General features: G+C 36.1%; 1 protein-coding gene across 6 annotated transcripts in view; it reads right to left on the bottom strand.

Moving 5' to 3' along the window:
• Positions 1-25394, bottom strand: part of ATRNL1 (attractin like 1) — a 523801-nt gene that overhangs the window by 341962 nt on the left and 156445 nt on the right. For all 6 annotated transcript variants that reach the window (XR_008467222.1, XR_008467223.1, XM_054207467.1 and 3 more), the window contains exon 20: positions 13714-13807. Coding sequence is in view for 4 of the 6 variants with exons in the window: in XM_054207467.1 (XP_054063442.1) it covers positions 13714-13807 (94 nt within the window). In the remaining 2 variants the exon portion in view is untranslated. The remainder of the gene's footprint in view (positions 1-13713; positions 13808-25394) is intronic.

Genomic DNA, 25394 nt, shown 5'->3' with positions numbered 1-25394 from the left:
TTATTATCGCTCAGCTGGTAGGTATAGATAGGATTGGTCCTGTGCTATTTGTTGTTACCCAGTTATCCCTGAAAAGGGATGGAGATGCTTGCACGCGATGGAGAACTTGCTTCTGCTGTCAAATTTTGTTAGTTCATATTATAAAAGGTAAAATATTACAGATACTTTCCAGTAATATTGTTTAACTTACTGCCTTTTCATATTTTGTTCATTTTATGTCATTTGCATGATAATCAAGACTAAGAATGAAAAGGCAAAGAAAAAAGGATGTTTATATATGCGTATGTGCTTACATACGGTCAACCTGTAGAATTCATTATCTCAGATAGTCTATCTCCAGATTTTTAAACAGGAGTGAAACAAATATTACCCTTAAATAGACAAATCTTCAGCAAGGAAGAATAAAAATACAGGTAGTCATATCAGATTTCACTGATCAACTGCACAATAGGACTGTAACCCCATTTCTGAAAAACATGGTTTTATAGCCCCCTATTTTTGTTTACATTAATTGTTCAGTGAGTTTAACTACAATCCAAACATCAACTGTTTTCTAAACAACTTTTTAAAACATTGCATGCAGCACTCTTATCTTCATAACAGATTAAAAAGAATATATCCTTTTAGATAGCCCACCATTAATCCAGAAGCTAGCGTTACAGAAAGTTTTTCTGGCACTGCCTGTACTTGGGACACGGGGATACGTGAGAAGACGGGCTCCTCTACAAGAACTACAGATACAGAGTTGAGATGGAAGGAAGGCACCCGCATGAATTCCAGACGTCTGCACACACAACTGCAGAAGAATGCAAGTTTGTTGTATCTGGAAGGTCCTCCAAATTGAGGACTCTTTAAGCATCATTTAGCACTGTGTAATCGATGTGCTTTGTCTACATAATTATCAGCAGCTTCATGAAAAAAGAAATGAGAAGTCATGCATTTCTCACTCCCATGTCTTAATACCCAAATATAGTTCTTAGTTCTATCTATGCATAATTTTAATCCTTTTCGTGCAAAATTCTTTTAACACACTCAGCAACTACTGAAGCAATTTAAAACTAATAACTGGCAACAAAGTGAAACAAAACGTTTTAACTTTACAACCAGAAATACAACTATTGCAGCTAAATTTTCATCTATATGTAAAGGTACAGAATTGACTAAAAGAGAAAACAAAATGAAAACAGCAGTAGGAAGGTGCACACTACTTCTATTGGAGACCATAAGAAGAGAAGAAAAGCAATCTTTCCATCAGCACATTTCAAAAAAAAAAAAAAGTGTCACCAGTAACCATCTGACCTATAAAAACTGTCTGTCTTCCCCTTTCTTTGTGAATAAAATGAGTAAATAACACAAACCAAGCTGATAGATATATCTATCAACAGGGTTTTCATCACAACATAACTTCTTTTCTTTTACTTATTTGTAAGATTTTGAAAACAGATATAAAAATAATTTTTTTTGCAAATTGAGTACTGAGCAATCCATATCAACCAGCATAAAGAGGCACTATTTTAATTTCAAACTTAGCTACGTGCTGATAGCTTAGAGAGAGCTATGAGCTATCACACCGGTATTTTCTTTTCCCATTGCTACCTATATACTTGGTACTAGCTTAATGACAAATTGATTAAACCAGATGTTTACTTCGACTCTCACAACTCTCATACCAATTACTAATTACCATACTAATGGCCTATCAGATGTAAATGATAAGCCCAGATCTATACTGCACAATGGATAATATTTTATCTGAGGGTTAAGATCTGAAAATACTGAAGCAATTTCCAAGAGCTTCGAAAAGTCACAAGCACTGTAGATCTATTAAGAAGAAATTAGATTCACAGGATCTATTTAGTTAAAGTCACAATTCATTTCATTAAAAAGAATAAAATCTTTGGGTTACTACATACATTAAACTTGTCCACTGAAAATAAGGAAAACATGGATATTCAGGACAGGTCTACCTTAGGAAATTGCTTTCCCTTCAAATAAAAACCTTCATGCAGATCCCTTCTCATTTCACAAGATAAAAATATTTTCTCAGGTCTACTGTTTATCATCAATATATTCTTCCCGCTTTAAATATTTCTACATTCAATACAAATTAATTCGTGCAAATCAGGACTGAGCTGGATTTAGAGGCATACCCACTGCAATGTACTGACTTAGATAGCACAAGCCCTTACAACAGGCACACAAAGGTAGTCGGTCCTGTGAGCCTTTGTTCAGTCCTGGTCACAATTATGTGATCACTTCGATGGATTAAGCAACAACAGCAACACAATCACTTTAAAGCTACCAAAAGCTTATTCAACAGAAAACAACTCTGTAAGAGCTAATATTTTCAGTTACTTGTCAACTAATAAAATCAGTATCACCTTCAAATCATTCAACCTGATGTTCATGTAAAATGGCAAACAGATTCTACTGAAAAATATTATTTTCATTGTAAATGCTCCTTCAACACATCCTCTGCCCAGCTTAAAAAGGAAAACCTGAAACGTGTAAGACGTGTGTGTTACATCAGTTACACTTACTAAAGAAAAACATGTTGTGATGGTTAAATTCCAACCCACCTCCCATTAGGTATATATTTTGAATTTTCCAAATACCGAAACAGTAAGGGAAGTAGTTCTTTTGACAGGCAATATCTTAATGTTTTTATTTTATTTTTAAAATGGCCTGATAGTTCACGATTCAACTTTACTGAAGTAATTCCTATATATACTTCCTACTGGATTTAATTACAAAGCTATTTTATAGTCAAAACTAAATCCATTTTAATAAAGTTCAGACTACATTTGACCAAATACCTCAGATAGAAAATGATGGATATTAACAATATACAGAGATACTAAGTATAGAACAGGTCAATTGCTTATTCATTTCTATTTAAAAGGATTTTTCTTTAAACTAGAAAAGAAAAAAGCCTTATTTTCAGTCATTTAACGAGCATAAATGTTATTTATCATTTACTGAGAATTGATGCTTTGTGCCTCAGTGAATGTTGTAATTTCAGGAAGAAACAGCTTTATTTAAGAATAAAGAAAAAAAGAAAAAAAAACACAAAAGGTGTTTTGGGGGACATCCAATACTGTTTAATAAGCTCACCGTAGAATTTTCCCTGTCACAAATCTCACAAAAAAAGTCAGAATTTCTATGAACATGCAAAATTAACTATGTGCAGAAACAGCTGGGGTTCCTTTGAAATAATCTCATTTTTACAGATCAGTTTCAAATGAGAAGAAACCACATCATCTGTATCAAAACTCAATATACCTGGGGCCCACAACAATTTTCCTTTTTTTTTTTTTTTTTGCTCACAACTGCAGGTTCTGTTACAGAGTACTTAAAGCCTAACAGTACACAATGAAATACCAGTTCTGCATATTGAAATCCATGTGTGTATTTAAATCATAACGCTTTTTACAACGTAACTCCAGTCTCTTTAAACTTCAGCCATCCAAGCCTCATTTCTGTTGATAATCATTTAATGAAAATGGATCAATTCTCCTTTCTCTCTAAAAAATACCGTAAAAGAATCTTGCTAGCTCCCCAATACAATGCTACCATGAATGATTCAGGGGAAAGAATTTCATAAAGGTTTTTCTTACTAGAATATTTTAAAGATCTTCTACCAGAAACTCTTAAGTTTCTATTTTATCCTTGGTAGAAACCAACGGAGAAAAGTGAAGCCGTACAAAGAAGATCATAAACAATTAATGTATCTCCAGATGTAGTAATTAAAATAGTCTATCAGCGTCTGCTACTTGGCATCTCGTGTTGGTGCCCATTTGTAAATAACGAGCAGTTGCATTGCACCAGGGCAAGCAGCAGCTGGTTCATCCGAAGCCCTTGTGGGGGGCAGCAAGCCAACAAGGCCAACAACAGCAGGACATCTTGGGATGGAGCTGCACGCCCAGCACAACCATCTCGTCTCACAGTGGAGAACTGGGGTTCCTGAAGAGTCAAGGGAGGGGGAAGGTTTCTTGGAAATATTCACAGACCTTTCACTCCCCGTCAGGCGAGTAGCATGTGCTTACAACCCTTTGCCAGGTGTATTTGGGTGTATGGCTCCTAGAATCTGATGGACGTTCTGCCTTGTCTCCTGACCAGCTTCTTCTTGCTGTCATCATTGTTATGAACCAATATAATTCTAAGCGTGTTTTCCCAGTCAATTTTGAAAATTTTGATTGATTCATCTTCCCCTAAATTGAAAACTAATAAAAAGAACCTGCCTGTTCATGGAACACCTGAAAAATGATGGCTGTACAGCCAAAATTGTATTTTTTTTTAAATCCAGTTTTGATTAGGGTGACAGAAATACTGCTGTAAACCCTTCTGACTTATTTCCCTTCTTCTCCCTTCTTCCTACAATTAACAAACTGCCTTTGTCTAAGATGTTGATATGGACTATGAGCACCAGGAAGGATGGAGGCACGTCAGGAGACTCTTTGGCTCTCCTCCTCGGCTCTTTTCCAGCACAAAGAACCAATAATGATACATAAAATCTTGATAAACTATTTTTTAGGCTGATCTCTAGCTTACATACTAGCCAAGATCTCCTTAGGAAGACCAAAAAATTAAAGTCACTGATAGCATTGATTTCTCAAATACATACATACACTAAAGCCGACTAGTGTGTGTTTCATGAAGGCAAAAATAATCATATGTGTCAAATTCTTTGTTCTTGATAAAGGGCCCATGAAAAACCCTACTAGCAACACTTGTTCTCTGGAAGATGCTCACCTTGAAAATGCTTTGTTCTCCATAAAGTTTTGTAGGTGTTTACTCTTAAATCTTTGAAAACATATCTCCTTGAATATTCCCCTTTCACAAAGGAAATATCACTTTCCTCCCTTCTGCTCCATAGTTAATTGTCCAAAGCTGACTCTGGTAGCAGTAGTCAGCAATAATAACCGTGATGCAGAGGGTTGTTACCCTACCAGAGCATACACTGAATTTAATGAGTTATGATATGGCAGTATATACTAGAATTTTTAAAAAGAGCTCCCTCAAATATCTGCTTTTGTCAGTCACAACTCAGCTGAAGGTTTTTTCTGATGACAAGCAGGATAACTAGCCACAAATCCATCAATTCTTTCTTTTCCTTCTATAAAGAGAATTCCTTATCCTTAACCAAAACAGCAGAAAGGCCCAAATGTCTTTATGCTCCACTAGAAATCTGTGCTGGTTTTTTTCCCCTACCTGTGGCAAATACTCTAACTCTCAAAAATTGAATTGGGGTTTTGGGTTAGGAAGAGATGGAGGATTAAGCACTACCACCTCTGACGTGTAGAAAAAAAACAAGCTATCTTTTTAGCTCTTTAAAAAAATCTTCAGGAGTTAATTTTATGGCGTAAAGCCCATAAAGATTTAACAGGCTTCAACGAGGGACAGCTACCTAGAGAGTAGGAAGTACTCCAACTTCACCGCCTCCTTAAGAGAGACGCAATGGAACAAGAAAAACATCAACACTGAATGGATCAGAGCCCAAATCCACAAAGAGACATATATGCTCTAACGCTTCTTATCTCATCAGCAAGTTGTTAGATGCCCAGTTGCTCAACTATAATTCCCAAATCCAGAACAACTACCACAACTGTCCATACAGCAAACAGGTTGCAATTAGTGCCCATGGACACCACAGCTGCAGATCTTCCTAGCTACCTGTACACTCACATAGATGTCTTTTTTTTTTTTTTTGATTGGAAGTTACAGATCAAAATCATTTACTGGACTTAGGTGTGTATACTCTTTCTCTGGACAGAAATGGCTGGATCAGAATATTCACTGGGCAGGTGTGAGATATACAGGACATCAGGTGGACAAGCTGTTACTATCCAAAAAAAGCTGGAATCTGACAGCAGGTACAGTGAATAGTGAAGATGCAAAATGGTTAGGTCAGGCACACAGTGCCGGGCTGTATCGAGGCACAGAAGTTCATTAATAAGGAGTAGTAAAAAGTTCTCTGCTAGAGTAATTCACAGATGTTATCCTATACATGGCAATTTACGATCTGTGAGATTAATTATGGCTCCCTTGAACAATAACAGTTTATAACCCAATCACAGCAGCATGAAAAGAACAGAATAATTATATTAACAGTTAACAGAGATAGTAACCATGATACTCAAACTGGATGTATTTATGCTTTGTGGGGATTCAAGCACCTTACCTGGACAGAAAGATTAGACTATGGCGGTATTTGGTTCATGCAGATCAGGAGAGACAACTGGCTGGTAGAATTGCACATGGAAAAGAAGCTGGTCTCCACTGTCAGCAATGTCCTACAAGTTTTTTTTCTGGAATCTGAACACCACTTTATGTTGGCTTTCTTACAAGAAATGCTCCAGTCTCCTTTTACATCTTCTCAAAGCAGTGCCAAGAGATGGTGTAACTGCATGCACCTCTCCCACTGCGCTGGCTGCTTTATAAAAAGAGTTGTTCATACCAATTTTGGCTTATATTACTTTTCACAAGCCTCGGCCTTGCTAGCTCTTAACTGCAGTTCTAGATGCCACGCAGCACAGCCCCGACATCATTTTCAATGGCTTGAACTGGGGGGAAAAAACCCTCAAATGGTTAGTCTTTGCAACCTATTGTGATCCTGCTTGAGAGTAAGGAGAAGCACTGGGCTACACAGATACGTGCAATTCTGCTTTAAAGTCAGCCCTAGGTGTAAGCAAGATGTAAGCCAGCCCAAGCCACAAGGCCCTTTGTCCCCTCCTCAGCTGTATGGGAACAGCCTCAAAACCTCACAAACATTTTCTAAAAACAAGCACAGAAGCTAAGGCTACAACTTTTCCGGGTAATAAAAAAAATCAGACTCAATAGTAAAGCAGTTTGATGACAGTCATAACCGTCCTTCCTCTCCTCTTCCCAGTAACTCTTCCATGTGGCACAGGCTATCCCTCTTTCTCTTTTTCCTATATAGGAGTAACCATTAGCATCACTCCCACGTCTAAATTCATCCCAGTTCAGACTCAATACACACCCAATTAAAGGCAGAATAATTGTCTTCAGCTTATATTTATCTTTAAATCTTTACAGGTCTTTTTCAAACCTAAAGAACTCGCAATCTTGTCTATTCCTGTCAGCTGTGCTACTCTATTATAATAAAAATAATATGTAGCAGCATTACCTTACCTATACATCTCGAGCCAACTGGGACTATAGCAACAGTTAACACCAAAAATTACTAGCACTTTTTATAAAACAGGTTTGCTTTATAACAAATGCATCCTGAGCGCTGGAATTCAAAACAGGTCTCGGCGGCATATCATCTGTGAGAGGCTCAGGCAGCCTGCCCTGTTCCGCTGCTTCACGGATATATCCTGCGCTAAGCATAACAGATTATTCAAATGCCAATCACTGAATGGGACGGCCATGGCACAGTTTTTAAAACATAAGGAACAATTTTTAAAAATAAGGTATTTCGATTCACTTATTTTGAAAGAAAATCCAGCACCACGTATTTTTCAGATATAAAACAAAAAAGATATTACTTAATTAAATCTATATTCAGAACACGTACTAACATTAACCAGTTGGGCACAAGAGACAGGTACGCTGCTTGCATTCCTATTTTACAGCCAGGAGTGTCTGGAAAGTTGTAAAAGAAAGTCTGTTATGCTCTGCAGGTTGTATTTTTGGAGGTAGCCTAGAGAGGAAATAATGAATATAAAAAGCCTTAGAGAACAACTGAAGCCCAGCGGTGAGTAGATTCAGCTCTGTTTGCCAAACCAAAAGACATACTTATTTATGTGCACGCAGTCAGTTATGGAAGAGCCTAACTTAGAAGCCAATAGCAAAATTACTTTATTCTCATGAAACAGAAACCCTCACACCCAAACCGTTCCAGACAAATTAGTACTGAACTCAGAAAGATAAAAAGCATATTTCATTGGAATGGAGCACCATTTTTAATGCAGCTCTTGGCAAGAGACACCTTGCTAACATAACTAGTTTTACATTGCAATACCAATATTGCAGTGTTCTCCAAATTTAACACATTTCGCAACTGACCCACATTAAAGCACCAATATGCAAAGCTCTCGGCGAAGCGCCTGCAGCTGCTCCCTTCACCACTAGCGCCTTCTCTGCACCGAGAACATTGCCTTCTAGGAACAGGACATTCAAACTCCAGTTCTTCTACCTTTTTGCCAAGTCAGGCAACTTCCTGAGTAAAATGTAATGTTTGCAAGTAACAATGCTTATAAAAAGTGTTGTTTCACATTTACAGACAGCCGGCAACTCTGAAAAGTCCCAGAGAGCCTCATGAACTTTACATATCGTATATTGAAGATACCAACGAAGAGAAAGTGAGCCTACCACAGTATGAAAAAAATCAACAAAAAGGCTGGTAGTGACATAGAACACTGCCAAAACCTATTTAAAAAAGACTGCACAAGGCCCACTGCGAATCAGAAATCTTATTTTTCTTCAGATTTTAGATTAAAATCCCATCTCAAGTGTTTCAAGTGCCTTCTGAGTGTTTAAGACATTAGAGTGCGCTTCGGTCATGTTCTGAAGCTTTGATGTTAGATATATTGTTTAAATGAAAGCTGCAATTTAAGCAAAAATGATTGACGACAGAAACATGAATTAAAGAAAAAAAAAAAGTATCTCAAGCCCTTGATAGATCTGGCAATAATCACTACATGTAGAGCAGAAAATTAGTAGATTTAAAACATATATTTAATGTTGAAGTGGGAGTTTTATTTTATTGTTCTCCTTAGCAACCTAAGGATCTAGCTCTTCAAGAACTAGCCAAGGGCTTGAACCTACCCTTACAGAAGCAAGATAAAATTTCCAGGCAGTTAAATGTGAACAGAGGCAGTTGCTAAACTCACCTAGATCTACCTGCTGGACTTTGCTGTAATTCTTGAAACATCATAGCTAGCGGAGCAACATGCATAGACACGCCAAAGTGTTCTGCTTAACGAAAAACTCAAGGACTGGACTCAGCGTGAACAAGGAGAAAACACCTCATGATAAGTACAACTAAATATGTAAAACTAACTGTGCAATATGGGCAAATAACAGAAAAAGGGAAAGAAAATCCTCAAAACAGGAAAAAAATTAAAATACAGTTTCCTGTAATATTTTAAAACATTAAATATTATACTTCTTTACATCACTTTAGAAAAGCACAGATCACCATAGTGACTAGTATTAAACGGATTCTACCCTTTAGCAGGAAAAAGAAGTTCTTCCATAGAAGAAGGGGGTTTTTTATTAAACTTACAGCAACTAGAATCTCTCTGGGTTGTTTTTGTTTGGTTTTGGTTTGTGTGTGTGTGTCTTTGGTAAAGGAAGTTCTAATAAAGTGAATTTGTTACATGATTGCTGTCCATTTTCCCCCACTAGAAAGCAAAAAGCGGAGCTCTGAGAGGAACAACAGGGAACAGATTTACTCTGCTATCAGCAAATAAGCCGCAGCGATATCAATAGAATCATGAAGTTGACTCATAACCCAGTATATTTTTACCTGCCTTTCCATCTGGTAAGAGGAATGATACTATTCTGTGGAGGGGAATTATGCAGAAGAGGACAGCTGGATACTCTAAAATCTTATTCTTATGTAAAACAGACTATCAATAAGTGCTTATTATTTATGCACAGATCCTTACATTATTAAAGAGCTTTTTAAAGCTTGCATACAGTGAAAATTTTACCAAATAAACAGGGTATATTTTTATAAATAAAATAGTATTTCTTCCACCTCTTCAGAGGAAATAACAGCATGACTAAAAAATTGTCTGAATATTTATTAGAATTAAAATGAGCAAAATATTACTTTTTCATTACAGAATACCCTGGATCTATACATTTTATACTCTTAAATTTATCCTTCTTACAACTACATAAAATATACTATGAAATATGGTATTAAAAATAAGGAAACTTTTTTCTCCGAATATTTTATTTCTACCTAGCAGTTCTCCATTAGAGAAGTCTTGAAGACCAGTTTTTGCCCAGTTGTAATATGGTTTTCTCAACATTTTAATGTTTCCCAGTTAGGTAAAATAATTATTATGATGATTTATGCCTCGGAACTTAGACACACTAACATGATTTAAAAGACAGGTAGACGCGGTGGTGAGGAACACGGTTTAGTGATGTTTTTTGTCAGTACTATGTTGATGGTTGGACTCAATGATCTGGATGGTCCCTTCCAGCCTAGACAGTTCTATGATTCTGTGATATCTGACCTGCTCGTCTATCAAAGATACAGTTTCAATACCAAAGGGACACATCCAATAGCCTAAAATCTGCCACAGTAGAAAGTACTTAACAGGAGAGATTGATTTCCTTCCCCCAAAACTCCAGCAATGGCTGTAACTGGGAAGCACAGTGCAATAAATGTTACAGTACATCCAGTAAAACCTGACAATTTGAAAAATTCACTATGAAACTTTATTTCCACCAAGCATTTGTAACCCTGTAACCTTTCCAGAAGCTCAAGATTTGTCCAGATTTACACAGATTTACAAGGGACAACAAAAGCTACAGGCACATCTCCAGGTGAAGGCTGTCTCTTAAAAGAGCCCAGACATAGTGAAACTTCTCAAAGAATGATTTAACTACTCAGTTAATTCTGTAACGTTCATATTTTTTTCCTTGCATACAGTAAAAGTTATCTCATTTAATATCAGAATTTGAACTTTGAAACATCCCCTTAGCATATTCCTTACATTTCCTTCGGCCTATTCCTGAAAATTTATGTGTGTATAATCCTGCATGTGGATACACTGAAACCTATGGAAATTTTAAAACCTCTGTAGACAAAACTTTATGAAGGAATAAAATGAGCAGCTAGCAAATCAAATATTACAGAAAATTAAATAAAATTAACTTAAAGTAACAGTTTTCAAGTAAAAATGTGTTTTAAGCCAATATGATTTTCCTGTTACTATCAATGTCACATTTCATTATTAAAATTAAGGGGAAAACATATAGGTATTTTTATTTGTACCTGTTTTTTTTTTGTTTTACAGCCCAGTTACTTTAAATAATCAAACCATCCTAATTAGTTCCTCCTGATCACAACAGTATTACAGGTTTTTACCAACTGAAACCACCTACTTAAAGGAAATAAAAATATTTCTTTTAGGAACAAATGTTAAAACATTGTAAAAGACAATGTAAATATATGGTCAATGCTGTTTTAGAACACTAATTTTCATTAAAAATGCCACTGTTTCCTGTTACCCAACAGCACATTTCAGAAATTAACATAGCAGAGATGGGTAGACTACAAAAAAATTATAAATAAATAAAAAAATAAGAAAAAAAAATAAGAACCTCCATAAAAAAAAAAAAACCACACAAATAACTATCTGCTCTTAAGCTAGGGAGGGGAAAAAGAAAAAAAGGAAAAAAAAAGTGTTGTAAAGTTTCCTTGATTTCCTAAAAACTCTGTCCCCAGGCCATGGTGTGCACTACACATGACGAGCAGATATAAAAGCGTCAGAGGGGAGGAGGAAAGACGGAGGGAGGGAGAGAGGGAGATAACATACAACCCTGCAGCTATGACTTTCTAATCAATAGGATTCTTGACAGGAATATAAATCTAACTTTCACACTGACCAGCTAGAGTTTGGAATTTTCACAGAAATCCTTATTTTAGAAATGACAGGGCTACAGGTTTGCTGCTGAGATTGCGCAACAGCCTGTCTAACGAGCAGCAAAATCCAATTTTTATCCAGAGCTATGGAGAACAGTATTCACACTTTGAATCAAGTTACAGATGATTTATACAGAATATAATAAAGTAATAAATACAAGTACAGCACTTAGCTGATTTGAAATAATCCTTATCTTACATATGTAGATAACAACTGCACATGTATTTTGACAATATAATACAATACTTTCAAAACAGGTTTTGAGCGTAAGGATAATTTTTAGAGGGAAAACAGTTTTCTATTGTTTAAACATAATACAAATCTGATCAAGTTCGCATTACTGATATGAGGTTTACATATTAGATGGCAGTACAGAACTTGATTCAGGAGTGACCTATTTTTTATGTTCTTCCTCTCCTGATGTTCTAAGGGAAATAACCAAAAAACAACATCTGACTGAAACTTTCATACATGAATGGATCACTCTCCCAAAGCAAGCATCAGAGTACAATGACAACTCCTAAGTGGATCATCTGATGGTGTGTACTTAAACTATAAATCTGTGATTATTGGCTTTCCTCAGGATATCCCGTGATCTTACAGTGAGTCTCCAGTACTGAAATTTTATCCTAGACAGTCTCCTAATATGTTCAAAGTGTCTATTAGCTGGAACTGGTGTCTTTCTACACATGCTGTTGTCAACTAGATAGTCCACATAGCCTTTTAAAAAAAATAAAAAATTTTTTAAAGAACACAGTTAGTAAAGGACTTAAGAGCAGAAATTCCATTTTTATGCTAGTATTTGTGTCTATGAACCCAACAGCTGTGAAGCTCACAAACTGAAATGTGATCACAGCCAAAACCAATTTGAAAATGGCTGCTCTGCAGAGTTTATTTCATCCAAAAGAAACCATTTGGAATATCAAATGCTTTAACACAACAGCTTGCCCTAGATAAGCCTTTGGTCTATGTAAGAATCTAGGAAAGGGAATATATTACATGTGACAAAACCAGGGATTTCAGACTGAAATTGCAATTTCAAGTTTACTCTGGAAAATTCAAATCTCCGTTTCCTCCATTTTGTGGAATTCCTGTAACTCTTGACAAGGACAAGAAAATCCACCACCAGAACAACCTTTTCTCTTTCAGTTCAGTAAATGGGATAACAGAACCTTTTATGACGGACACAAACGCAGGCCAGCAGACTGATACAGTTGAGCAGCACAACCAATCATAGGAGACAAAAGTTCCAAATCAGAGCGGAGAAACTGATGATGAAATGGACACAAGACAGAGGGAAAGCAACAGCAGAACAGGTACGTGAAATACAGGCTGGGGAAATGGTCTACAGAGAGAACCTTAGGCTCAGTGGTAGTTGGTAGAGGATTGGAACTTCAACGCACACATAAGTAGATTATTATTTTTTTCCCCCATTCTTTGTAAATAGGTAGAATGACATCAACACGTCTGTAACACACTGCCAATCAAACCTCTCATTGACTTCTAGAACTGATTGAGCGTTTGGAGTCAAAAAGAGGAAAAAATAACTTCCCAGTGAAGACTTAATTCAGAGTTTAAGGACATTATCACTCTGCAGCTTTTTTCATTATAAAAATTCACCATTTCGGAAAACAAAGATTAGGACATCTCATCCTGAGAGTCTCCAATTAACCACACAAAAAGTCCCAGAGCTACCACTGAAACAGTCCACCTGCCAGCACAGCTCCTTCTCATGAATGTACACATCACCTCTGCACCAGATATTTTTGTTTCTTGGCTATTTATCAAAGTAAAGCTTAAAATTTATCAAAGTAAAGGTAATTCTCCAGCTACTTTTTTTACAGGGTATTTTTTTAAATCTGTAGTGTCTGCAAAATATTTCTGATGTAATTCTTTAACAGAAGGCTAAGTAATATTGCAATTTCCTAAGAAATGTAGGGAGTGCTAGATTCATCACTAAAACATTGTCAGGTAAAGTATGAAATCCAGAAACAAAAGCAAAACAAGAAAAGGAAAAAAGTGATTATACACTAGGCAAGAACTGCAATAACTTTGGGCTACATTTAATTGTACTCACAGTTGACACTGGTCTCCTTTGATTCCCTTAGTTGTGCAGAAGCATTTTCCTGTTTGCATGTGACAAATATTTGCATGTCCGCTGCACGTGCAAGCTATAAAATCAAAATGGAAAAGGGAGATTTATTCGCCCATATTTTACTTTATAACTAAAGGAATTTTAATGGGTTTTAATACTTGATCCTAAACACATTTCCTATAAGCTGCATCAAATATATATATATTACTACTACAATTTTATAAGTTGCTTTGAAGAACGTTTCTCTAGCACATCATTTAGTTTATTTTCTGTAGAGTTAAGAATTATGCATGTGTCATTAGGGTTTTCCTCCACACCTTAAATAATAGTAGTTTGAGAATAGCCATTAAAGTCTACCATTTCAACGCACAATACAGAAAATTATTCAGAATACATCTTTTCTATACAAAGGTAAAATACTGACCAATGGCAAAAGCAATGGCAAAATTCCATTAGTTTCAAATGTCTAATTAAAGAAAGTACTATTGCAGCTGTTTGGTAAAATGTCTAATATAACTGGAACTCTTGCTTTTGACAACAATGAACAAAAAGAAAACTCTAAAACCATTTGAACAAAGGCAGAGTTAATACTACAATTATGGTCCACAACAAGAATATTCTAGAAGCCAAAAACAGGCACCTTTAAAAGCTCCCAAAATCTGAACTGGAGGAGAATCACAGGAGCATCATCATCATCATCATCATGTCGCTCCTTTTTAAACTCAGTGGCTAAAGTAAATCTCTCCGCAGTGGTCTGCTCACTGCCACTCTTGCTGCCTGATTGATTCTCACCTCCAAACGAACCTTCGCGTTCCCAATTCTTGAGCTTTCTTTTTGCTTTTCCTTCCCTTCCACGTTTATAAGAATTACTATCTTATTTGGTCAGTCCTCCCTCTTTTCTAACCAAGCGGACAAAACTTAATAACCTCCCTCTAGTAAACATGTCAATAAGTTCCCCCACCATACTGGAATAATTATCTGCTAATATTCACACTACATTTGAAATCTTTCTTTAATACAAAGTAACTCTGAACCTACCTTGATGCCCATATTATGCTTTCACTGAAGTTTTAATTACGACTAAGATAAAAGATTTAATATGTGGACTCCTGTTTGTGAACCGACATGATACTAAGTGGTGAGCTGTATATAATAAAAGTTTATTTTCCACTTTATAATCCTAATATTGAATTTCTGTCAGAGGGGTTGAGTTTTAATGTTCATATTCTATTCTACTGACAAGGAATAACACACAATGAATACGTCTGTGACAGCGTCCCATACCATACCCACCCTAACCCCTCTGCCCCAGTCTAAGACAAAGAGGTAAAAAAGGTAACGTAACAGCCAGACCAGAACCACAATTAAACATCTTATTGACAGAATATGTCAATGTCAGGAATTCTACGGTTTGTTCAGCCTTCAGAAGTTGTTAAAGAGCCAGCTGAAGGAGGGATTCTTACTAAAGAGGTACTAGAGATTCAAACTGTCTGCGAGAAACACATCCCAGAAATTTCTATGCAGCATACAGCGATGTGTGACGTTTTTCTCTCTTTCATAATACGTCTTGTAACAACATTTCTGAAAAACACCTACAATTACCACAGAGTGCCAAATTTTGTAATTTTGCTATGATCTTGACACTCTACAATAAATGTTCACTGAAGTGCTGCTACTATATAATCAGCTTTGTTTTCCTAAATCCACTTATGTTTTCCCCCTCTACATTTATGGAATGATTATTTAGGCACTTTAAGCTGGAAAAGCCTCTTCTCAAAAGTTAATTTTAATTGTGTAAATCTTTGTTATACTTTCAGTGAAAAACAAAGGAATATATGCTTAACAGCTTCTTCCGCTTATGGTTAACTGCTCTGAAGAGTGATGCACCATTACAGGACAGAACAAAAGTTATAAAGGAGGTAAAAGGCTGAATTCCAAATCATATTCCACGAGCTGTCACTACATGGACAAATACAGAAGCTATTGCCAACCGATCTTAGTTGATTACTCCCATAGTTATTGCTCACTTAATAGGAAGTAGTTGTGAAAGTGGAACTTCCTTTACTCGAGTAGCTTTTGTTTAGTAAAACTATTTAAACACTAAAGTATAAAAGCCTTTGGACACTATGCAACTTTATCACCTTCTTGAAAAAAATGGGGTCAAAGGAATTTGATAGTAATAGATGTAGCTATATGAGACTTTGTGGAAGAGCAAAACAGTTCCTATGGGCAGCTCAGACATGACTTCTATACCCAGTCCGTGGAATTACTGACAAAGCAAACTTCTCAGTACCATTTATCCCCAAGGACATCTAAATCAATTCAGCACCCACGGAGTGCACTTTACTGTGTGCTCACTCACACAGGAGTCCACAGATGAACTCCTCTCCAATCAGCCAGGTAGCTCCTTCCATTTAAACTGCATCACGGTTTTGTCACTGCACTCTGTCCCGACCTCTAGCGTTTCCTGGATTTATACTGGAGAATCATTAAATAACATAAAAATCTGACAGAATGTATTTTCCCGTAGACTCACGGCTAAATTTTGTTCTGTGCGTATTCACAGCACGCGCAAATAAAGGATACGTTCAGTGTTTGGTCTCTCTCACCAAAATCACCAACATGACTGCTCTACCTCACCTGACATACGTATGGAGCTTCTATAGGGCAGAGATCAGTACGGTTGGAAAAGGAAAAGAAAGGAGGAGTTGAGAAGACCCAGAACCTTGTGTTTTGGATTCCTTGTAAATTAAAAAGCTATTTCTGACAAGCCTGGCAGCTAATTTTCTTCTATTACAAGATTCATTGATCATGTTCCCACTAATTTAACTGTTCCCTGGATAATACCTCAAAAAAGGACATCAGGAGCTAATCACCTTTACATTATTTTAAAAATCTCACCTGGACAAATTTTATTTAATGGCAGTGAATGCATATTTTAATTAATCTCAGGCTTGCATGTCTGATGAAAAATGGATTCCTACCAATCCTTGGACCTCTATGTGGGGAGTAACTCAAAAACCAAAATACATGTTATCTCTGCTGCTACTGAAGCAAATGTGAATATATGTTATCAAACAAATGGAACAGCAGAAGCAGGACAATATTATAGTACAGTCAGTGGAAAAAATTTATATGCCATTATTTTTGTGCCTCACTGCAGGTTTTTTCCACTGGCCTACTTCTGAATAATAAAAAAATAATTATGACCTTTGAATATGAACTATGTTTATTAATTAACAAACCACAACCTAAAGCTACATTTGATTTCAAAGTAACACAATATTTACATTCTTCTATTACCTCAATATTTCCATACTCCTCTTTCCATATTGTCTTTAATATTTTCTACTTGTTTTCTCTGCTTAACCATTCTCAGAGAACAGCTTCTCTTCTGACAGTAGTGTAAGTCAACAGGTAAAACTGTAGCTACAGCAGTATCTCTCGCAGTACAACGCTAGTAGAAATACGCCAAATCTTGGAATCAGTTTTGAAAGCACATTTTGTATCACTCATTCTCAGCTGGTAGAATCAGCACAAGAGATGCAACTTATATTTTCCATATTTTTGTTGAGGTCCCACCCCTCTCCACCCATGTGCATTTGTTTTCAAGGAACAAGGCTTAAGGTTCCGGCAGCAGCAGCTGCAGTTAAAGCCTGGATTAAGTAATGTTGGTTTTGTCCTTCCAAAAAAGGACAGTTATCACCTTTAATGTTAATCTGAACAAATGCTTAACGTGATTTTCCTTTGTAAGAACTCCCTAAATCTGAAGGAAAAGGAAAAAAGAGTTAAGAGTTAAAATGAAAGCTATACTTAATACTTCACATTTCAAATGCTTCTCTCCCCCCCCACCCATATATTTAATAAAAGGTTTAAGACTTTGCATAGAACTGCAGGGTGGTAAGCAGAGATTTCTGACTGAAAATCCCAGGCTCAGACTACTTAATGGTAGATGGTGGGAGGATCACATTATTGCTTTTGATTTTCTGGGCCTGTCTGCCCCATCTGAATTAACGTATCTGAGACACTGTCACGGAAAACTTCCGAGACCCCATTTTTGTGCCTTAGAGTTCTCCTACAACACCGTATTTTCTGTGGCTGTGTATGATGTTAGCTAAGCCATCCCACTGAGTCTCAGCTAATAAGGACAGCTTCAGCTACTGCCACACTCGAGCATTTTACGAAGTTTCAGCCTCCATCAAAACAGGAGAAAACACTTTTCTTTTACTGCGAGGGTGACCTGTTGCAGTGCTGTAGGTGCACACGCACTCTGTGCCGCTCACATGGATAGAAACAGTGAGTTCAACCCAACTTCAAGAGCCTTCCCATACTACTGTATGCTCTCCTCTCCAACTTGGGCTTCCATCATGCACATGCGCTTTTGGTTAATCAGTTCTTTTAAACACTTAACTACCATGCAAACGTTTTATCAATCTTTAACTATTTTAAATAAATAAATAATCTATGGCTTACAATAATAAATCTACCTAAAATATGTAATTTTCAATCTATTTTTGTCATGTTATTTTTACATATTAACTGAAATTATGACATGAGAGCTTTAAAAACAAAACAAAAATCACACCACCCTGGCAATTTCTACTCCATTTTTAGGGAAATAGCAGTTCACACTACTCTACAACATGCAGATTCTAAGTGGAACAGAAAGAATACATGAAAACAATATAATCCAGTAGAGAAAATCCATGCTGTAAAATCACAACCCTATAGAAATTATTAAATAATAAATCCACAGCATGATTGATTCTGAGTTGCTAGCTCAGCATATAAATGTTCTTGCTGATGCTGACAACAAAAGAATACCCATCACTATTTCCACGAAGTATGCATTTTAGACAATTGAATTTAAAAACACTTATTGCTTAGCCCTCATCTAGAATGTATAGCTGCAAGAGTGATTTTTCTCTCAAACAGAGCTCACTACAAATGGTACTGTAGCTCAATATGTTTGCTTACTTCAAAGATTACTAAACTAGTAGCTGCACACAGATAATTCCCTGAAGACACCTTGCTGATTCTTTTTAAAAGGAAAGCCATGACACTGCTATTAAATATTGAGGTGCAGTCCTTTAATTTTGGTAACGTGCAAGTCCCATACACATCACGAAAAACACAAAAAACCCCATACACATCAAAACACATATATGTTGTAGAAAAACATACACATTGTATATGCTTTTTTTAAAAAAGGAGATACAGGCTTTCTCATGAAGTTAGACTAAGTAAGAAATAACAAGTATAAACACAGATTAGATATAACATTGTAATGCTCAATTTCACTGTAAGCGTTCACTTCTGTAATCCATTAGCCTACTCATACGAGAGCTGCCCTTCTGAAACAATATTACAAAACTGTCTAGTCACTTATTTTTCTGGAAATGCATACTCAACTGGAAGCCCCTGATACCCTTTCAGCATTCAAAAATTACTTTTGTAGGAAATACATCCACTCAACCTTTGAGACAGGCAAATGCAAAAGCAAACAAATGTGCCCAACACTTACGCAATATCATTAATTAAGTAGCATTAAAATTAAGCTAAATAACTTCCATGAAGCAATGAGCAATAAAAATATGTGTTCAAAAAAAAAAAAAAAAAGGTTGGCATTAGAAAGGACTATTGTTTTCCTGCAAGCACTCCAAAAGTACATGCGGGTCAAATGCAACTGTCATTTTATAGTGGCACAACTAACCATCATGGTAAGTCAGTCCTATTAAACTAATCAGCACATATATGACTAATTTTGTTTTCATCCCTTTTGGTTTATCTTGTGATTTATCTTTCTGTGGTCTCAAACCTTTTTTTTTTTTATTGTACAATAACAGCACAGAAAACACAAAAAAAATCTTCATGTATTAAGACAGTACTAAGGACTGAGAGACACTATACTTGCCAGAGAGAGAAAAGGGAAAAGGAGTAGATATAGTTTGGGGATTTATACAGGCAGGATGTGGAATCTGTATATACAGGATATACAGGAATTCTGCAACCACCCAAATCATATACATATATATATATATATCACATATGTATCATTTAAAGCAAGGTCGGCTATTCCCAATATTCATAAAAACCAGATATTTTTATCAGATCAATACTGGATTAAAAATTTGTTCTGGAAAAGGCAAATACACCAAATCACCCAGATAGCCATTTTTGTAAAATTAGACACCCCTGACGACATTGCAATTTTTTCAATAGGCACCAGATTTGTTCTCTCAGACTGCAGTGCAGCCGGCCCTCTGCTCTTCCTCGGCATTCTAGAGGCCAACCTGGTGCTTACAGACATGCTCTTGTCCATAGCCACCTCCCATTCCAAAAAAGCAATTCACCCAAGCCTGAGTGTGATTTTAATTTTTTTGTGGAATTTATAGTCACAACAAAACACAGACAATTTCACTTGACCATGACCTAAGACTACTAATAAGGCAATTACTTTGTACCTGAAAAGCAATACTGTGTCACGGTCAAACAATCTGGCAATCACAAGTGAAGTTTCCTTCGATTTTTGGACTGATACATACATTCCTGAAGTAGGTTATTTATTCTAAAAAACCCAAAACAAATCTGGGAACAACAAACAAGTCGAATTTCTGTTGCAGAAAACAAAATTTACTTTGATTACACCAACACAATTCTATGGCAACCGTCTCCTTTTAAAGGCTTGTGTCTATTCTTAAGCTGTTCTTACACTTTGGCAAAATAGCTCTGCGGTGTTTGTGTTTCATTATTTCTTCTGTTTAAAGTATTCATCCAAAAAAGTGAACTGCTTTTTTGTTTGTTTGTTTGTTTGTAATAAATACCTCTCAAGCAATCATACTAAATCTATCTTTAATCATCAGCAACTACCATTACGAAGACAGCTTGGAAAACCATAATTTTGTTTTATACAAGTAGATAATGAAAAAGCAACACAGAAGATTAACACTGAAAGACGGGATATTTTTTCTTGTTATGAACTGAATAAAATCTTAAACAATTAACAAGAGTCTTGCTGTGCCTGACTCTTTCATGTCAATACTGAATTACAGTACAGAATTTTTATAGCTTGCTCGTGGGATCATTCCGGAATAACGTATTTTCTAGCAAAAAACCATGCCAAACCAAAACATTTCCATGAGAATTCTGGAACTAAGTATCACCAATTTTATTTTCTTCATGTTAATCTGCGTGAAAAACTGAAACTTTTAGACTTTGAACATGTAAAACTGGAAAATCCCATGTGAAAACATGAAGAGCACTTTATTTGAAGATAAATTTAGCGTCCTACTTATCAGTTTCCTTTTCATTCTTTACAGTCATTCTTTTAATTTTTAGATACAGTATGATATGTTATTATGAACTAAATAGCCTACAAATTTTACAGTGGGTTAAGCTGCAGGTTTCGTATATATGTTATACATCAGCTATTCTCTATATCTGATGTATAGCACAGCTCTTTAAGCATGCAAGCCTTTAAAGTGATGCTCCTTTCACATGCCTACAAGATTAAAATATTATTCCTTAAATTACTCTTAGCTTTCTTGTTTGTGAAGAGGCCTCTCGCATGAAAACATAAGATAAAATCAGAATTACTTAAAGAAGTAATTTCAGATCCGGCAGACTTAAAATTTTACTAGGTTTAGTAAAAACTAAAACCGTGGGTTTTGTTGACTGTGGGTTTCTTTAAAGGAAAAAGACAAACTGATGATTTTGGACACCTTCATCTTTGCATGTCCAAAGAGAGATGTGTTTAAGATGTCTTTTACAGACACCAAAGGCTTAGTACATTTTTTTAAATTTTGTCTTTTTAATTTTTCTTGAGAAAGACAGCAGCTTCTCTACTTGAAAATTCTGGACAAAAACCTCCTTCCATCAAAAGACTGCTATTTTTTCCCCTCTAAGAAAATTTATAACTTCCTAAATTATAACAGGAAAAAAAAAATAAAAATCAAAGATTATTATAAAGCAGTACGAAAGGCAAAACAATTTAAAAACCACTCGGTAGCTATTCATAGTGGCTTTAAATGTAAAAAAAAAAAAAATAAAAAATCCAATCTAAGGTGAAAAACAACTGAAATCAACAACTGGTGATTGCAACTATTTGTGTGTATTTGGTCATTCAGAGTAAAAGCCCTAAGAAGAGAAATGCCTTACACGATTTATCAGACAAAAACACCACAAAATGTAAAGAAGTCAGCAAATCATTTCCCTGTGTTAGCCATTAGGAGGTACAAAATATGACTGATTTTTAATGCATTCAACTGAGAGTGGAGCTTTTTTTTTCCTTAAATAACTAATGTGGCCTGCCATTGTAATGCATTGCATTAACCACTCGGAAAATGAAGGAGGAATCAACTGCAATCAAACAGAAATGGCATTACAAGAGGTTTTTTTGAGAATCTTCATTCTACCAGTTGGAAAAAGTTGCTTGATGCTTCAAAAGCTATTTTCTCAACAGCCTGTAGGTCTTGGCTCTCCTGTCCTGGTGGCATATTCACATCTAGGGATTCAAATCAGTGACTCAATGGTCTTCTGTTACACTGGGAGGTTCTGCTCTACATCTCTGACCTAATTTAAACTGACGGATACATAACCATATTTAAAAAAAAAAAGGGGGGGCGGGAAATTAAATTCTTTTAGGCTGTAAAATTGGTAAAATTGCAGTCATGTTACCTGACCAGCTGTCAGAAGACATATTTGTGGGATTTTCCTGGGGAAAGTTTACAGACAGAGATGCTGGAATTTCTGCCTGACTGCAGATGTCTCTGCATTTAAAACTACGAGAATAAGAGGGAAACTGTCAGTGGTTGCAGTAACGAGAGAGAATGAGAGCTTCTCTGCACCTAGAAACATCTAGAAGGGTAGGTTCAGAAATAACAAACAAATTAAATGCCTACTCTTTTTTTAATTCTTGTTTCTATTGCATTTGGGAGAAGACTACTCTGGTTGTAGTCAAATGTTTATTTGAGGATCAAGTATGATTTACGAAAACCATCTTCAACTTACAACTGCCAGCCCACAACTGAAGGCTAGCATCTGCCCCACCTATACACTGTAGCTAAGTGAGCTCTTGACATCTTTTTCAATACAAGGTAAAATACGTTTGCTTATAGAAGGCAGGCAGAATCACTATATTTCTGGACAGCTGAAGGTTTCTAAATCATGCCCTACCTATCTCCTCTCGGAACATCTTTTGGAAACCAGCGACTTTACAGATTTCATTAGAAAGGTGAACATACTGATACACAGCTCGGACAGCACATCAGAAATACGTTTTATAAATACTCTTTATTCCAGGTCTAATCAACATAATACAGGTCTAATCTACAACAAGCAAAAGAAAAAGAAAATTATATGTATACACAACAATTAATAGCATATTGAAAAGTTTGCTTAGCACATTTTGCTTGGCAGTCAAAAAACAACCGGAACTGTAATTAAAGATGTCTTTTTCAAAGTTCCTCAATTAAATTTTTCTTACAGTAATCCACTTTTCTTCTGCTTTAATAGTACGGGAGTTATTTGCAATACACCTTGATTGGAGTGAATTTAAGTTCATAACTAAGCCCAAGTGCAGGCATTTTATTCATTCAGTATCCAGACTATCTTGAACACTGTTCAATAAACAGCATTCAGTAAAGGACGGAAAGTAAATTTTCAAATCACCTTTGGGGAAAAAGGTCGTCTTAAAAAAAAAAAAGAGTGCTTATTCTAACTATTCTAACAATCTCTCCGCAAAAAGCAATATGAAGCTTCTCTTGAATACCTTACTGGGCTCTTTTCTTTACGTTTCGTATGTACCAAGAAGCCCTCTACCTACTACTAAAAACAAACTCCAGCATTTTAGTTAATATTAAGTGGTTTTATTCTATAATAGGGTATTGTATAAAAGTGAGCAATTGGTGTCATTATCTCTATTCAACACTTTAAAGAAAAAGAAATAACAATAAAAACCCACCACCACTACTACAAAATGGGACTTCTTGACAGCCCCCTCATTTGTCAAAACCTTTAGTTATTTTGTTTGTATAGGATAAACAAAATCATGGTTTCTATTGGAATTTAGCACCATATGTAAGCTTTTCTTTTTCTGAATAATCTTAAATTACAGCTTCTTATCACAGAGTTTTACTATGAACTTGTGACCCACTGTTTCTTAGAAACCAAGGTACAAGACAAACAGTGGAAGTGGATTTTTTTATTTTTAAATTTAGTTCTATATTCTAGTACCTGTAGACAGTATGAAGCATACCGTACACTCTCTTTTTCACTGATCTCCAACATTTATCCCTTTTTATAGAAAATGTCTTTATTCACATAGACTCCTGGGGTCTATATCATAAGCCTCCAATGCACTGAATATCTGTTATTTATGTGAATTACCACAAAGTACTTGGACTAAAAGATGCTTTTGATTTTTAACTACGCAGACATAGTCACTGTGAAAAGAAGGATTCTAGAACATAATATTTCACTGAATATAAAAATTCCTCTAAAATTTTAGACACCTAATGATGGAATACCCAAACCCACGATCTTTAACACATCGGTGAATTCCATAAATGCAATTCTCTACATGTTAGACATTAGAATGGCTAAACAGGAAAACTGCATAAAAGCTCTGTATCCCAAATTGCCATGTCATTCTCTAAGACTGTCAAAACTCTCATCAATTAATGCTCATTCCTAATTCTACTTTAGGAAGATGCAAAAGAAAATGCTTTTGCTGCTGTTTATACTGCTAGACGAGGACACTGTGTACCTTTATGCTTTCTACATTTCTGTTGGTTTTTCCTTCAGATGACAGTTAAAACCTCTTTGTCCGCATTCTCAGTCCTGCATTACATAGGGCTCAAGGCCCCTGCATATGAGATTTTGGACCAGAAACCTCTTCAACACAGAATTCCCATGCAGAAGAGAAAAAACCAAATTTACAGCTAACTACAGCAGTAGTAGAGTTTACCTACTTACCTCTTTTCTGATATTAAACACTGAATATCACTTTAATAGCTCTATTAAAAACTAATAAACCAAACTCTACATAGTGACGAAGCTTATTTTTCATCCTTCTCATTCGTTTCACAACAGCGTGGGTGCTGACCTCTAAGGACAACACCGGACAAAAGGATCCAAACTCCAGGCATCGTGCCACAGGAAGAGTCAGGATGAAATGAACAGGAACAAACATTTTGAAGACATCACTGCAAAGACGGGATAGCGGAGCTGATCCCTACCAGAACTTTCTAACTCTCATTATCCCCCCTGTGCTAATTGCAGCACCAAGTCCGTATCCACATAACGCTAGGGAAGGAGGACTAAATACACCAGGTGTAACAAAGCTACAGGGTCCTGTTTTCCAGCCTACTAGCAACTAATACCCTTGGTTTGTTAGCGTTATCTTGACCATAAATATCTTTTACTACCTCTGTACAATATTTTCCTCTTGGGCCTGCGCTGCGTTCTAGGGACACGCATGCACGAATCACTCTACTGCAAAAATTGCTGCTGATATCATCACCAGCTGAAAAGCATGAGACACATCAATGATTACAATACAGCTTAAACAGGTTCTGTGAGACTCCTATTAGTACTAACCGGACCCACGTAACTGAACACATCACAGCTTCCCCATTTCGAAAATTTAGTTATAAGAGAGAAAC

This window comes from Rissa tridactyla, chromosome 6 (genome assembly GCF_028500815.1).
Source record: "Rissa tridactyla isolate bRisTri1 chromosome 6, bRisTri1.patW.cur.20221130, whole genome shotgun sequence".
NCBI classification, from domain to species: domain Eukaryota; kingdom Metazoa; phylum Chordata; class Aves; order Charadriiformes; family Laridae; genus Rissa; species Rissa tridactyla.
The sequence above is the reverse complement of the archived record's forward strand: the minus strand, read 5'-3'. Positions and strand labels throughout refer to the sequence as shown.